This window comes from Pristis pectinata, chromosome 14 (assembly GCF_009764475.1).
Source record: "Pristis pectinata isolate sPriPec2 chromosome 14, sPriPec2.1.pri, whole genome shotgun sequence".
Taxonomy (NCBI): domain Eukaryota; kingdom Metazoa; phylum Chordata; class Chondrichthyes; order Rhinopristiformes; family Pristidae; genus Pristis; species Pristis pectinata.
In genome coordinates this window covers 8,179,086-8,196,826 of record NC_067418.1, presented here as the reverse complement: position 1 = coordinate 8,196,826, position 17,741 = coordinate 8,179,086, and the positions used below count along the sequence as shown (strand labels likewise).

The 17,741-nt window shown below is 40.6% G+C and overlaps 1 protein-coding gene across 1 annotated transcript in view; it reads right to left on the bottom strand.

Moving 5' to 3' along the window:
* The window catches only part of eif3m (eukaryotic translation initiation factor 3, subunit M), a 37,499-nt gene extending 28,520 nt beyond the window's left edge, over positions 1 to 8,979 (bottom strand). Inside the window, exons 1-3 of the mRNA XM_052029107.1 lie at positions 8,860 to 8,979; positions 1,106 to 1,238; positions 744 to 882 (exon numbers count right to left, since the gene is read on the bottom strand). Of these exons, the coding sequence (XP_051885067.1) occupies positions 744 to 882; positions 1,106 to 1,238; positions 8,860 to 8,901 (314 nt within the window). The 5' untranslated portion in view covers positions 8,902 to 8,979. The remainder of the gene's footprint in view (positions 1 to 743; positions 883 to 1,105; positions 1,239 to 8,859) is intronic.
* Between the last annotated feature and the right edge of the window lie 8,762 nt (positions 8,980 to 17,741).

The window sequence follows — 17,741 nt, the reverse complement described above, 5'->3', positions numbered from 1 at the left end:
TTAAGTGGTGTCAGTACTAAAAGTTAAAAGTTCAGGCCAAAATACCCAAGCTTCTAACAGTGGTAGCGATTTCTCATTTGTTTGTCTGATATTTGTGCTCAATATTCCAAGACATTTAAGACTGCAGTTATCCTATATGGACAACTTTGAAAGGAGTGGGACAAGATGTTATTCTTTATAGTGCTGGGGTTCTTTATTCACGCCCAAGGCTATGCTGTTTATAACAATACTAAAGGACAAGAGCACGGGGGGAAAGTGTGGCTGGATTGGAAGAAAACAAAAGTTTTTATTCAATCCTTTTTCTAAGTCTACGCTGTGGCCTTTTTATTATCTTTTCTGCCTGCATAAATATTAATGTAGGCTGTGCCTCTCTATTGTCCTGATTACACGGTCAAAACAAGGCCACGACAAACCAATAACAGGAACAGCCAATAGGAATTCAATGGAGTGGTAGCAGAAGCTGATGGGGAAAGAGTTCTGGAGGCACCCAATACTCAGGCAGCGACTCAAAGCAGCTAATGTCTGAAAATGCAATTATCAAGTAGGAAGAGAATAAACAATGACCTTGTGTGTACATAGTGCCCTTCACAACTGACAATGCTTCACAGCCAAAGCACTTTTGTTACATAGGTAATGCAAGTTCCCACAATGTAAAACAAAATGCTAGTAAGGCAGTACATTACTCTTTACGTTCCAAGATAATACTTCTGCAATTTGCTCAGAGGAGATCACAGCATACTCACAGCTGCAATCGGAGTGAAGGCCGCTCACCCTCACGAGCTTTCAGTAACTTCTCACACAAGCTTTCAGTCAGAGCTTCCTGCTTTTCAGTCTCCAGAATTAAGAGCAGAGACACAATGCTGTTCATTACGCTCTCCACATCTGAATAAAACGAGTCAAGAAAAGCATTTTAAAATATGCTAGCCAGAAGGTGACTACCAAGTCCAGCCATTCTTGGGACCTTGTACACTTTAGCTTGTCCCTGAAAATTCCTGCAATTGTTATTTTTAAATTTAGAAGACACAGCTTGGAATCAAACCCTCAAGCAAACAGGTAAAACAGCAATGACTTCAAAACCAACTGGAAATTGTATGGAGAAACACACCTTTATCATCTTCTTTGAGACAGATATCACAGACTTCAATGATATGTGCCAAGTCAACATGCAGTCCACCTTCTGAATTTTCTTCTGAAATTTCAGCTCCTTTTGACTTCAGGTAGGATCGAAGCTCAGAGGCCTGGGAAATGAAAAAAATTAAAGCTTAACCAAACTAATTGGTTATGACAAAGAAACTTCTAACCTCATCATAGTTTACATCTTGTAAAAACAAGCTGGGCAACAAAGATTTTTTCTGAAAGTAGTGTGACCTTTCATTTAATTGTCACACTGGCGCAGTTTTCACAAGTAACTTCTAATGGACTTTAGGACACGTCAGAGATTTACAATGCAATGGCTGATTCAAGGATAAAGTAACTAGCTGATGAAAGGTACTTAACCTGAAATATTAAAGTGTTTCTCTCTCCACAGACACTGCCTAATCAGCTACATATTTCTAGCATATTCTGTTTATACTATAGCTGTTAATTTACTTTGGAATTTGCTAACAGCAGCATATAACCTCACAATATACATGTTTTCATTATGCAATCCCTTTGTAACTGTAACACTATATTCTGCATTGTTATTTCTTTTCCCTTTGTACAATGTTTTCCCCCCACTGTTTCTCGGTGCAGTTTCTTGCGGTCCCGGGCAGAGCAATTGCCGTACCAAGCCGTGATGCATCCAGATAGGATGCTTTCTATGGTGCATCGATAAAAGTTGGTGACTGTCAAAGGGGACATGCTAAATTTCTTTAGCCTCCTGATGAAGTAGAGGCGTTGGTGAGCTTTCTTGGCTGTGATGTCTACGTGGTTGGACCAGGACAGGCTATTGGTGACGTTCACTCCTCGGAAGTTGAAGCTCTCAATGTTAGCACCATTGATGTAGACAGGTGCACCCCCCTTCCTGAAGTCAATGACCAGCTCTTTTGTTTTGCTGACATTGAGGGAAAGCTTGTCATGACACCATGTCACTAAGCTCTCCATCTCCTTCCTGTACTCCGACTCATTGTTATTTGAGATACAGCCCACCACCGTGATATCATCTGCAAACTTGTATATGGAGTTAAAGCAGAATCTGGCCACGCAGTCATGAGTATATAGAGTAGAGGGCTGAGGACACAGCCTTATGGGGCACCAGTGTTGAGAATAATCATGCTGGATGTGATGCTGCCTATCACCACTGATTGCAGTCTGTTGGTCAGAAAGTCAAGGATCCAGTTGCAGGAGGAGGTGTTGAGTCCCAGGTCTCAGAGCTTGGTGATGAGTTTGCTTGGAATGATAGTATTGAAGGAGGAGCTGTAGTCAATAAACAATAGTCTAATATAGGTGTCTTTGCTGTGCAAATGCTCCAGAGATGAGTGTAGGGCCAGGGAGATGGCATCCACTGCAGGTGAACTAGTAACTCCTCTGGTTCCATTTGTGAACAGAATCTCCAACAGATGACCAGATAATGAACAGAAAACCTGCTTTATGGATGTACATTGTCCAGGACTTTGGGATAACTCTGCAACTCTTCGTTGAAACAGTGCCTGGAGTCTTTCACACTCTTGGTAGTAGATGGAATCTTGGTTTAACAACTCACCAGAATGATTTCACCTCCAACAAAGACAGTAGAAAACCAGCTTGTATGTTAGCGCTGAATTTTCTGGAGTGGAACTTGAACCTAGTACTTCCAAACTCAGGTGAGAGCAAGAAAAACTGAGCCAGAGTTGACATTTGCAACAGCATGCAAAGATTTCTTCCATGACTATTCCTTATCACTCAATATACTGCACCCATGTCATTTGAAGCAATGGCAAGGAAGAGCTCTTAACATACATAAAAAGTTATAGGAGGTCTGAAATGAAAGACATTCAGAGCTGAAGAGGATTTTTCAGCCTATCCACAACTTCCTGAAGAATCAATCTAGATGAAATCGTGGAAGTGTCACAGTACCTGACGATGCTCGAGGTCTCACTCAGGGTGATAGTGCATAAATTACCCTTGGCGAAACCCACCTAATATATAAGCAAATAAACCTGCTTCTCTCCACTAACCATGGGCTTCACAAAGACTCAAGTTGACCACCTGATGTAGGGGGAGGCAGCTGAGGGTGGATCTACGCCAGTTACAGTGGGACCATATGGGAAATCACAGCCCAACTGTTTCAACAGGGTTAAGATGGTGGTCATGATGGGCTGTGCAGTTGGCATGGCAGCTGGAGCACTCTGTGGCAGTTTCTCCTGCTTCAGGTTGGGGCAGAGAGTTACTGGGTGAAGTTCAAAAGACCATGATGCAGAGCAGAGGAACCTTCACAATGATTGGAATGGGAACGTTGACAGTTCTTTCTGAAATTGAGAGGTCCACACAGCATCACCTACTGTCTGAGATTAAGATAAATTAATAATGAAGAATAAAGTATGATTTGCTGTTGTAAAGAAAATGGTGACCTGTTCACAGTTTACTTATTTGGAATCCAGGAACTTTGCAACATCCAAGCATTTGGGTCAGATAACTCAAATCTAACTAATTAGTTGTTTCTGAGCTCATGCATCCTTGCTTCCTGCAGTGGCAACAATTGTTATGATCAAAGGTTTTTACTCATCACCTCTTCCTTCTGCTCTTGGACAGGCAGTCACTCGGGGGTGGCTTGGTTATTCAGCCACTCCATTGATTTGACTGGAAACATAAGAACACAAAAAAAAGCAGGTCGTTTGGCCCCTTGAGACTGCTCCACCAATCAACAAAATCAGGCTGATCTTCTAGCTCAACCCCATTTCCTGCCCTGTCCTCAGATTGCTGCTTCCTCTAATATTCGGCTATCTATTGCCTTTCATTTTAAATGTAATCACCTACCTTCCAAGTATTTAGTATATCTCAGTGAGGTCACCTCTCATTCTTCTAAACCCCAAAGAATAAAAATCTAGCCTCTCAACCTCTCCTCATATGACCGACTAGTCTAGACTTCATTGCACTCCCTCTATCACAAGAACTGGACTAATGTTTGCCTCATTTCTTGTTTCCTTTTTTTTTTATACACCTAAAGTTCTAATACTTGTTTATGATTCTTACTGTTTCACTCATATTCTATTTTCCTTTTCTTTCTCTTTAAGGAGGATGAGGGGAGACACGATAGAGGTATACAAAATATCAAGAGGAAGAGATAGCGTGGACAGCCAGTGCCTCGTTCCCAGGGCACCAATATTGAGCAAGAGGGCATGGCTTTAAAGTAATGGGTGGGAAGTTCAGGGGAGCTATCAGAGGAAGGTATTTTACCCAGGGAGTGGTTAGGGCATGGAATGCGCTGCCTGGGGCAGTGGCGGAGGCAGGGACATTGGTCAAATTTAAGAGATTACTAGATAAGCATATGGAGGAATTTAAAATAGAGGGATATGTGGGAGGAAGGGGTTAGATAGTCTTAGGCGAGGTTTAAAGGTCAGCACAACATTGTGGGTCAAAGGGCCTGTATTGTGCTGTACTGTTCTATGTTCTACGTTAAGGGCGGATGGTGCAAATGAAGGCAAGTACCAGCAGCTACTTCAATGATAACAGTTGGTCAGATGATTGGACACATTATTTTAGTTTAATGTAGTGATACACTTGGTTTGGGGTCACATTACCGGAGTTCTGGTCTGACCCAGAGCCTGAAACAAGGTGACAAGAGCTTGGCAAATAGGCTAGCTTACTGCCATTACCTAGAGGTTTACTCTTTTTTTACTGTGTAAAATCACTCCGTTTTAGTTAGGAGCCACATGCATGTTTGGTGGTCTCCAATTCCTTTGTCAAGCTATATGCAAACTCACTATAACAACTTACATAATGAAAACAGAAGACACTGGAAACAATCAGCAGATTGTGCAGAAGCATAGAAAGAGAAAAACAAAGTTAGTGTTTCAGGTTGATAACCAGAGTCACCAACTTGAAATGTTAACTCATTTTTCTCTCTCTAGTCTAACTTGGAATGTTTTCTGCATTTTGTTTTTATTTCAGTTTTCCAGAAACCACATCATTTTGCATTTGTAAACTTACTGGTAATTTGACAGAACCAAGGCTTTTGGGGAGATTATATGCATATCAGTTTATATAAGCAGAAAAATGCATATTCAGATTTTTTTTAGTAGATTGGTTTGAAAACTTTTAAAGATGATACCTTCTTTACAGTCAGACATTTGACTGGCCTAAAGAAACAAATTAAAACATCGAATACAAGGGTTAGGAGTTATGAATTTACTTCTACTAAAACAATAATTTACAAATCTTTGATTCATAAAAAAACCAGAGCCTGCTGTAAACATGCCCCACTACATACAAACCTGCTTCACATATTTGTGATTATATACAAAAGCAAATTAATACTATTTGAAATGGACAGCAGTACAACTGTAAAGAGTAAACACAGGTATAAGTGGCTAAACGCAATACGGAGAGAAGACGAGGAAAGAAAACTGGAGGAAGCTATTTTGATTAAAAAAGACAATGACCTATAGATTGCAAAGGAGAATTTAGTTTGCAAGCAAGTCAATAATTAAAAATTTACGATGAGATTGTAGTAAGATCAAAAACCCAGACTTTATAGAATTTCCAGGACTCAATACGTTCTTAAAAATGGCTTCAAGTCACTGTTGCTGTTAAACAAGTTATATAGTTCATTGCATTTTAAATAACAAAATTCACCATCACCTTCTTGTCTGACTTAAACACAAGGTAGGCTATACATGACTAAGATGTCAGGATATCATTGTGACCCTCAGAAGTGACTGGATTGGTCAAATTGGCCTTTCCAGCAAGAAAGTTGTGCAGTGCTAGTTTATTCCTTTTTATTATTTCTAGGTATTTTGAGTAACTCTTACTTACTTCAATTTGAATAATTTTGAATTGTTTCAATTTTCATTTAAAAATTAACAAGACACTGTGCCCCGCTTTGCCTTCTGTTAAAGTATCAGAGGTTTCTGGGGTGCAATACTTCAGTAATATTCTGCATGAGGGCTCATCATTAGTGAGACTTCACAGGGGATCAGTGAGATTAATATCCAATATCTGAACCAGGTACCCATAGGTAGGCAGTGACAATTGGCATATTCAGCAAAATCTGACCCAGAGGTACCAAGGTGTTGAGAGTGCTATCCTTTAGCAGGAGAATTTAAATCTAGGGGCACTGAGTCTCAGGATAAAGTGATCAGCCAGTCAAGACCAAAATGAGAAGAAACTTTTCAACTCAAATGGATGCAAATCTTTGACATTCTGTTCCAGACGGGCTGCAGATGTGCATTTGCAGAACTGGAAAACAGAGCATCCTGGTGATAGAGGAATACAGTGTCAGAAGCTCAGCTGAATGTCAAACAGCTTGTTAAGGTTGCACAGCTTCTGATGCAGACAATGGCTAGTCATCATTCCATTCTTTACCCAACCCAAGGCCAAGCAGTATCTTAATGACCTCAGAGCAATATTGTAGATCTTGGTCACCACTGTCTTCCCCTCCATTCAGATGTCCACACTGTCACTTTCAATCATTTGACAATTTAAATTATGTGACTGTTTGCTGAATTCACAGTCAATTGGAATCTAGAAAGTAAAAGTCACTCTTCACATTTAACAATTGCTTTGTAACTGATTTACACCAACAGCAAATGCAAGACAAGGTGCCACAATTCATATGCACATTAAACAGTACACCCTTCACTGGGCAAAAACAAAAAACAAACCTGATGGTCCTGTTTAAATGCTGGAATCTCAGGATGTTTTTGCAAAGGCTTTTTACTTATTTCTGGTGAGCTTGGGTATGTATGGGTGCTGCATTAAAATAGCAATAAGTCTAAGATGCAGAATTATAAGATTACTTCTTAGTTGAGCCTTTATCATCAAATGCTTGCCTTCTTCACACACTTTGGCTCCTACTTATGCATTCTTTTAGTTTTACCTATCAGTGTATTTTGATGCCTCTAAGATGAACACATCCTCTTATTTTGAGGGGCACAGTCCATTTCATAGTTTCCTCCAGACCACAGCTCAGCAGTGAAAATACAGAATCACTGAAAGTAAGGAAGAACCAACATGGTATGTAACCTTAGTTTTCAGTGTAAAGTCACCTGAACTCCCCAACTCCCTGTCATTCATTTGTTTATAGATGTGTCAAAGGGCCAAGATCTTGAAACTAGATAGAACATAGAATAATACAGCACAATACAGGCCCTTCGGCCCACAATGTCATGCCAACCTTTAAACCTCGCCTAAGACTATCTCACCCCTTCCTCCCACATATCCCTCTATTTTAAATTCCTCCATATGCTTATCTAGTAATCTAGATAATTTATGTGGATACATAACAGACAGGAACTGAACAAGGGGAAGGTATTCTTGCTCTCTATTGCACATTTTCCTAGACAAAATAGTTGGACCATAGTGCCTGTTCTTAAATGGTACACAAGAAGAAACTATTCAGGCCATTGTTCTGGTATCAGCTCTCTCAAAAAGCTCTTCATTTAGACAATATTTCTTTTTTTCCTCTCAACTTGCAACGATGTCGTTATATTTATTTTGTCGTAAATTATGTATAATTGATGTTAATTTAAGTTTATGTTAACCCTGACTATAATGTAACTTGCTGCCTCTGCAAATAGCTGATCTTCATGGCATTTATACCCCAGGGAATGTAAGTCTATGACAATAAACTTGAAATTGATCTGACCTTGGATTTCCCTTAATGGAAATTTCATCCACATAGCTGTAACTATGCTATGGGCAAACTTAGCCTTGTTGGTAGTTCCATTTTAATAAACTGTAGATGAATTTTGCTTAGCATTTTGTCTTCTCATTTTAGATTTTTGACATCTGTCAATGAAAACAACTGCAGATGCTGGTGCCCTTTGGTTGTGATGAGAGGTCTCCAACCTGAAACATTAACTATTTCTCTTCCCACAGATGCGGCCTGATATGCTGAGTATTTCCAGCATTTTCTGTTTTTATTTCAGCGTTTGCCCTATTGTGTTCACATCTCCCTGATGCCATGACCAATAATCACCTCAACTAGTACCATAAAAGACAAAATATCTGGTTGTTATCTGTGAGAGCCTGCTATACATAAATTGCCTGCCAACAGACCACACTTCAAGTAGTTTATAGATCCCAGGTGGACACAGGGAAACAATAATCCAGAATACCTGCAGCAACACAAAAGGCACCAGGGGAACGCAGCAGATCAGGCAGCACATATGCAGAGAGATGGACAGTAAACATTTTGGATCAAAACCCTTCATCTTTGACACTCCTACAGTCCACCAGGTCTTGAATTCCACTCCAGATGAAGCATCTCAACCCAAAACACCAACTGTCCATTTCCCTCCATAGATGCTGCCCAGCCTGCTGAGTTCCTCCAAGACTGTGTGTTGCTGCAGATTGTAGCAACAGTCTAAAATTCCTGTCGATATGAAACAGATTTCTTTTTGTGTGATACTGGGGAAATAGAAAAACGTTATGTTATGTTCATGTTATAACCTATCACGTTAAGCAATGTACAATCATATTAGCATCAAAATTAAATACAAATGTATAAGCCTCACTAATTAAGATTTTACTTCATAAATCATTAGTTATAGCTTCTATTTAAGGCTCATCTGCGGGCTTTCTGTGGTTTTATGCCGAAGGCCTACAGCGGGCTGGGGGCGATGCCGAGCCTCGGATCACCACGTGTAGGAGGCGGGGAGTAGCCAAGCCAAACCCCGGGCCCAGGCCCCCGGCCCTTCACCACCGAGCTCCCCCACCCCGCTCTCCCGCCGGGCTCACCTGATCCTCCTCGGTGATGTCGATGAAGGCCGGGACGCTCATGGCCGCCACTTCGCCCTCGCCCGCCTCACACGCAACCCGGCCCGCGTCACTTCCGCCCTCCCGCTCTCTTAAAGGGACCGCGCCATCGCTGCCAGCACAGGAAATGACGTCGCCAACACAGGCCCGGGGACCAGACAATATTTGTTGGACAAATCTTTGGACTATCATTCAGAATCAGAATTATTATCCATGACTCATGACCTGAAATTTGTTGTTTTGTGGCAGCAGTACAGTGCAAATATATAAAATTACTATAAATTACAAAACTAGTGCAAAAAAAAGGAACAATGAGGTAGTGTTCGTGGACCATTCAGAAATCTGATGGTGGAGGGGATGAAACTTTTTCTAAATCATTGAATGTGGGTCTTCAGGCTCCTGTACCTCCTCCGTCTTCTCATTAAAGAGGGCATGTCCTGGATAGTGAGGGTACTTAATGATGGGTGCCTCCTTCTTGAGGCACCCCCTCTTGAAGATGTCCTCGATGGCGGGGACGGTTTTGCCCATGATGGAGCTGGCTGAGTCTACAACCCTCTGCAGCCTCTTGCGATCCTGTGCATTAGAGCCTCCGCACTAGGCTGTGATGTAACCTGTCAGAATGCTCTCCACCGTACATCTGTAGAAATTTGTAAGTGTCTTTGGTGACACACCAAATCTCCTCAAACTCTTAATGAAGTAGAGCTGCTGGCATGAAAGGATGAGGGAATAGAAAGGAAAACATTAGGAAATGGGCTTGGAATACGAATAAGAAAGAACAGGAAAGATCAGGTATGTTCCTAAATAGTAAGAATTTCAACCTGATGCTCTCAGAATCTATTCCCACAGCAATGTTTCCAGATACATTATTATGCATTTCAGTCCCCTTCCCAGCTGGTGTTATCAGTTTGACATTCCTGCAGTCTATCAGGTCTTAAATTAATGTATTCTATTAATGTAAACTGTGGAATATGTCAGGGTTTTGCATATATACGAACTGAAAACATTCATGTAAAATTCATAGAAAATCTTGATCAAATAGAGACACAAGAGTCTGCAGATGCAGGAACCTGGAGCAATAAACAATCTGCTGGAGAAACATCTGGGGAGGTCACAGGGAGAAGGAATTGTCAACATTTTTGTTCAAATCCCTGCATCAGGACTCAAGCTGATCAATTTTTTCCCCCCAAATGGCAGACTAGGCTCAATTGAACTCACTCCAACACTCGGAATGTTGTATGTTGTTAGTCCCACACCATTTGAATTTGAGCATAATGTTCTATGATGACCAGGCCAGACAGCATCTGTGGAGACAGAAACAGAATCAATATTCCGGTTAATGAACCCTTTGTCAATATTCTCACTCTCTATCTGCTCCCATTCGCTCATTGACCAGATCACCTTGTTTACAGCTTATTCCCATGGTCACCTCAGCATTATCCTGTCAGAGACAACCTCTCCCCCACCTCCATCACCTTTACTAGCTTCTTTTGATTCCTTTTCAGTTCTGATGAATGATCTCCAACCTGAAACATTGACTCTGTTTCATTTCCCACAGATGTAGCTTGACCTGTTGAGTATTTCCTACATCTTCTGTTTTTGTTTTAGACTGCCATTTTCCTGTGTTACCACAGCACTAAAAGTTCTTGAAAACTCTGAAGTGCACTTGAAAAAACAGAGATTGTAAAATGTAGTTTCTTAACAGCTGGAATATTTTTGAAAATTGGTTTACATAATTCATTGTAAAGCTCTTCCCAGTTAGTCTTTATTGTCATTGTTATTGGGGTAGCACAGTGATGCAGCAAGTAGAGCTGTGGGTCCAGTGACTCCGGTTCGACTCTGACTACCAGTGCTGTCTGTGCAGAGCTTACACATTCTCCCTGTGATCACATGGGATTCCTCCAGGTGTTCCATTTTTTTCTCACATCCCAAAGATGTATGGGTTGGTAGGTTAATTGGCCACTGTAAATTCCCCCAAGTGTGTAGGTGAGTGGTAGAATCTGGGAGCAGTTGACGGGAATGTGGGGAGAATAAAGAAGGAGAGTGTAAATGTGTGCTCGATTGTCAGTGTGGATTCAGTGGGTCAAAGGGCATGTTTCCTTGTTGATTCTGTTCCCTTATTACTTTAATTTGAAATTGTACAGCTATAACGTGCCACATTTTGCAACCATTTATGGAATATTAAATTTGCAGAAATTCTTACTGAACAACAGGACAGCAAAAATAATTTGTATTTGTATCGCACTTTTAATGTAGTTATCTATCCTAAGCTGCTATATAATGATGTAGTGTTTTCCAGCAAACCTTTGTTCCTTTGTGTTACCAGTGAAATTGGGATAATTGAGGATTGGATGGAAATAACATTGTACAAGATTTATCCTCGAGATGGATTCAGGTAAAGAGGGAAGTCAATGTCTTCTTGGAAAAACTAACATTCTGTGATAATGAATGGCTGATAAAAGACAATGTCAGAAAGGAAAATGGTGTCTAAAGTGGTTTAAATGGTCAAAGTATTCCAATATACTTCATTTGGATTTCTAGCCAGGAAATGAATTTCTGTGTCAACAAAATAGAGCTGGGTCACAAGAATCGAGTAATGTATTAAGGTGGTTCTTACTAAGATAGTACAGTATTGCAGTGGAAGCACAAATCAGTCAGAGTTATAGGAGGCTACATGAGCATTTCATTAAACCCACTGATGAGGGTTGAGTTGGCTATAGTAAATAAGGAAATAACATTAAAAGGCATGAAATAAACAAGCAATGGCTAACTTTTAAGGAATTAATATAAACAGCTATCCCTTTAAGGCGCAACAGACCCAACAAGAAAAGTGATTCAGGTGTGGCTAATAGGAGAAGTTGAGAATGTTAGGTCAAAGGAAAAGGATTATAATGTTGCCAAAAAGAACAGTCAGACTGAGGACTGAGAAAATGTCATAGTTCTGAAAAAGAGGATGAAGAAACTGATAAGGAGAGGGAAAATATAACACCAGAGTCATCTAGTGAGAAACAACCCCAAAATGTAAAGGCTTCGTAGATAGGTAAAAAGGAAAAGATTGGCAAGTGTCAATCAGGGTTCCTTACTGAGCGAGGCAGGAGAAATATGGAATTGGCAGAGAAATTGAACAAATATTTTCTGTATGTCTTCATGGCAGAAAGGATGGAAAGCATTCCGGAAACAGTGAGAACTACTGTAAGTGAGGAGCTGAAGGAAATTAGCATTAGTGAAAGAAATAGTATTGGAGAAATAGAATTGGTAGAGAGATAGAGAAGTTTAGGAAGGGAATTTCAGAGTAGGACTTTGGCAATTGAAGACGTGTCCATTGAAGGAGGAGTGATCACATTCAGCCACATGCAAGAGGCCAGATTTGGAAGAAATCAGATTTCTTGGAGGGTAAGAGGGTTGGAAGACATGGTGGGGGGAGGGGGTTCATGGGGAAGTGAAGCTATCATGGGATTTGGAAACTAATGAGAATGTTGAATTGGGGTCTTTTAATGAATATTTCATTTTAAGGAATGTGGTGGATGGGGTAGAATTCTTTGGGCTTAACATGAATTCTATCCATTTTCATTGCAAGATCGTTTCCCTGAGTATCCAGTAATCACTACAAAACTATCAGGAGGTGTAGTTCATTGCAGTTCAAATAAAATATGCTGCCAGCCTTTTAAGACAAGATGAGATTTAAACATCGAAACACACAGTGAAATACATCTTCTGCATAGTATTCTGGGGGCAGCCTGCAAGTGTCGCCATGCTTCCGGCGCCAACATAGCATGCCCACAACTTCCTAACCCGTATATCTTTGGAATGTGGGAGGAAACTGGAGCACCCGGAGGAAACCCACGCAGTCACGGGGAGAACGTACAAACTCCTTACAGACAGTGTCGGGAATTGAACTCGGGTCGCTGGTGCTGTAATAGCGTTGTGCTAACCGCTACACTACCATGCCACCACACTTCTTCTTGCAGAGATGCAATAACACTGCATTATACATAGAGACAACACTTGAGAACTGAGGAAACATAATGAACCGAGGCTGATGCTTTTGAGTGGTCTGATACCCAGAGTCTCTCCATCTCTGAAATTTGGTTGGAAATCAGATTCTCCAATAGTGTTGTTAAGATATGGAAGCATTCTAAGATGCTTCACAGAATGCATGACCAATTTAGATGCCAAGCTAAAGAAAGACAGAAAGATATATTAAAAGGTAGCAACCCAAAACTTGTTCAAAGAATGGTGTTTTAAAGAAGGTGTTTAAGTATACGAAGAAAGTTGGGATGTTTTGGAGTCAAGGGAAAGAATTTCAGAGATTGTGGCCTAAGCAGTTGAAGGTGAAATGGTGGATTTTAAAATGCTCTTGCTGGTGAAAGTGGGTGGAACTTTGAACAATGGGTCATTCTGACAGCTGCCTGTCTGTTCTGTAATTTGATTTATAATCTATATCATTAGTTCTAGTGGCTAATTACATTTATATTTATGGGATCTTGTTGCATACAATACAACAGTCACAATACTTCAAAAGCACTTGATTGATTGCGAGGCTTTCAGGGACATCTTGAAATTTTGTAAATAATTCCATAAATGTAAGTTCTTTCAGGACAGATACTGGCCCTACTGGTGTAAGCCAGGATTTATTCTCCGACACTAACTTCCTCACTGAATTGATCTCGTCCTATCTCCACAACCTTTAGTTCCTTTCTCCTGGTATACTTATGCATCTTTGCTGTTTTACCTAATCACTTCTTGTAGTAGTAAGCACTACATTCTAAGGGTAAGGAGGTTTCACTCAAATTCTATTTTGGGTTTCTTAGTGACTATCTTATATTAATGGACACTAGTTTTGGGCTGCTCAAAAAATCTGAAGGTGCACCATAAAATGAATGCAATGGTCTTTACATAAGATATTCATTATGTAAATTATTGTTTCATTTCACAGGTTTGGAAGGTGATCAACTAAAACAACAACATGGAAGCTCTGAACCTTAGGCTGAAGTAATCAAAGTGAGGTACTGTTGAAATGCGTTGGCCGCAAATATTTGCATCGCTGATGGTTCAAAAACAGTTCTCTTTAAAATGTTATCTGATTTTACATTCCAGTATCATCATGGATGGTGCAAAGTAGAATTAGTAACAGTAAAGCTACTCCAGTGTTTGATTCATGGATTGAATATTGGTGAAGAACGTGTCTAATGATAATCTGAGAGAATGCTGCTTGTACTTGTCATACACTTCCTGCAGTTGGATTGTCTTGATCTCTGATATTATTTGTTGAACTAAATGAATATAATGCACCTTGCTATTTGCAATCCTACATCATGTTTTTTTATATGTGCAAAGCTGATAAAATCTCAAACTTTCCTCTTGGCACCTTCTTCTATTTCATGGTTATCTGATCTTTCAAATATCACTTCCCTGTTTAATGGGTCTTCATATGTTGACCTTTCCAAAGGGATGACAATTCTCCCACTTCTTCTCCCTAACCTCTAACACATGACCTCTCACAGTGGATTTATTATCTGCCATTAGGACCATCATTGCTTTCAAACTCTTGCTAAGATCCTGTACACGCTGTCACATTCATTTGCAGCTTACTGAAACGCAGAGCTCAAAATCAAATCAGGAAAAGTGCAGCGCCCTAAATGACATCCAGGTAAAGAAAAGGCAGTCGAACGTCCTGGGTGAAGTCTCTTTGTGAGAAATATCATGTCATGGGCATCAATTCACAGCTCTTCATGATACGTATTGCTGTTCCTTTATTAATGTGAGTTCCTCACCCCAAACCATTAAAAGAGCACTAACTGCCAGGGAACTAGCACAGGAGTTTAAATTTAATTGGCTCTGGTGGGGCACTTATGGGCACATCTGTAATACGAGATTGGTGGGCTGTGGTACTGTTGGCTACCCCCTTGCACACACCTCTACCACCTGCACAAAGCCTGTAGCAGTTCAAATAGAAAAATAAAATCTTTGTTTTGATATACCCCTGCTCCCACCACCCTAGTTTTGCCCTTTCCATTTCTGTATTCCTTAAATTCAGGATTCTTCTGCTTTCCTAATTTTTCATTGCTCTGCTGTTGGTAGCCATGCCTTCTGTTTTGCCCGGCTCTGAACCCTGAAATTCCCTTCTTAAAATTCTACACTTCCCTCTCCTACTTCAAGACTCAGCTTGTTTGACCACTATTTTAGTCACCTATATCTTCTTTTGTGATTCAATGTTAAATGCAGCTGTAAAATAAGTTAAAATTGCTATACAAAAGCAAGTTATTTTTTAATGAACCCACCACCAGCTTTTCAGGATTTCTGGGTGAGAGCAGTAATTGTGACATTGACAGCATTTCAGAGATCCTAAAGTGATTTTTTAAAAATTCATTGAAGATGCCAACATGCCAACAGATCTTCAGGAGAGAAGACCAGTATGTTGATCAATTCATTGAGGGGTGGGGGCAGTTCATTTTGATACCATTCTTAAACTTATAGATAACACAATTTCACGCGGACACATTAACAGACTTGTTGACCTCAAACACAAACCTATGTCTGTGAATCTCTTTGTCGTTGGGAACTTGCTGTGTGCAAATTGACTGGAGGTCTTCCCTCCTTACAGCATGTCTACAGTTCTTAAAGTTGGTTATTCATCATAAAGTATTTTGAGTCATAACTGACATTGCATAAGGTGCTATATAAATGCAAGTCTTTTTTTTACATTGCATGGCATTCCATTTTAACAGTGGCAAGTCCTTTTTGTGTTATGTTCAAAATTATAGAAAAGTAGATACCCAACAGGTGCTGGGAAAATTATGATATTGATGGGCAAGTTACCATGTGAAGTAAACATAAATTCTATTTTGGTTAAATTCTACTAAAAAAGAGGAAGCATGTATTGCCAAATGATGCTTTGCACTTCAAATCATCCATCTTTTGTAAATGATGCCAGTAAATCTTCTTAAAGTTCAGTTAGAATTTCCTTTGGAAGGTTGAACGTAGTCCAGCCTGTCAAGAGATGAAGCACAGTTCAGAGAACATGCAACAGCTGTTGAAGAATGGTTTGGAGAAAGACATTTTTTTCACATTGATTAAGAATATTTAATAAATGATGTCATGTTCATAGATTGGATCAAATACAGAAAAATTCAGTAGGTCAGGCAACTTGGATTGGATATACGTTGGTAGACATGAGTGAGGTGACTCAGAGGATGGGAACTCCTCCTTGAGCTTCCCTCCTCTGGAAGTCTATACCTGTTCAGTTATTTTCTTTCTTTGGCTTTTTTTCTCTGCCAGTTTCCTTTCTTCTACTGCTGAAGTTCCTGAAAAAAATTACTTTTCATTGTTAAATGGCCAACCCCTTATTTTGAGAATGCAGTCTTTGGGTGTAGACATACCAGCTAGGGAAAACATCACTACCCTGTAAGAAATTTGTATGTTTCAATGAGATCAGCTCTCATCCTTCTAAACTCAAGAAGGTATTGTCCAGTCTGCTTAATTTCTGCTTGTTGGACAATCCTCCCCATCTGTGGAACTGATCTGATCAATCTTCATTGCACTCCTGGCATGGTACGTATATGGTGACTAGGGAGGCAAGAACTATGTACATTTTTCCAAGTAGAGTCTCACCGGTGTCTTAAACTGACATTGCATAAGGCGCCTCTACAGATGGCGATGAGGAAGCATACAGGAGTGAGATAGATCAGCTGGTTAAGTGGTGTTGCAACAACAACCTCACACTCAACATCAACAAGACCAAGGAATTGATTGTGGACCTCAGGAAGGGGAAGTCGGGAGAAGACACACCAGTCTTCATTGAGGGGTCAACAGTAGAAAGGGTCAGTCAACATCTCAGAGGATCTACCTTGGGCTCAACACATTGATGCAATCATGAAGAATGCACACCAGTGGCTCTACTGCATTTGGAGTTTGAGGAGATTTGGTACGTCACCAAAGACTCTTGCAGATTTCTACAGATGTACAGTGGAGAGCACTCTGACTGGTTGCATCACTGTCTGGTATGTAGGCTCCAATGCGCAGGATCAAAAGAGGCTGCAGAGGGTCGTAGACTCAGCCAGCTCCATCACCGGCACAACCCTCCTCGCCATTGAAGTCATCTTTCAAGAGGTGGTGCCTCAAGACCCTCACCATACAGGACATGCCCTCTTCCTGTTACTACCATCGGGGAGGAGGTACAGGAGTCTGAAGACCCACACTCAGTGTTTCAGGAACAGCTTCTTCCCCTCTGCCATCAGATTTCCAAGAACCAATGAACACTACCTCATTATTCCTCTTTTGCACTATTTATTTATTTTTTTGTAATTTATAGTAATTTTTATGTCCTGTACTGTACTGCTGCTGCCACAAAACAACAAATTTCATGATGTATGTCAGTTTTAATAAACCTGATTCTGATTCCTCAGGAGGCTAAAGAAATTTGGCATGTCCCCTTTGACCCTGGCCAATTTTTATCGATGCACCATAGGAAACATCCTATTTGGATGCATCACAGCTTGGTATGGCAACTGCTCTGCCCATGACTGCAAGAAAGTGCAGAGAGCTTTGGACAAAGCTCAGCACATCACAGAAACCAGCCTCCCCTCCATGGACTCTGTCTACACTTCTCGTGCCTCAGTAAAGCAGCCATCATAATCAAAGGCCCCACCCACCCTGGACATTCTCTCTTCTCCCCTCGCCTATCGGGCAGAAGATGCAAAAGCCTGAAAGCACGCACCACCAGGCTCAAAGACAGCTTCTATCCTGCTGTTATAAGACTTTTGAATGGTTCCCTAGTACGATAGGATGGACTTTTGACCTACAATCTACCTCATTATGACTTTGCACCTTATTGTCTACCTGCACTGGACTTCCTCTGTAGCTATAAC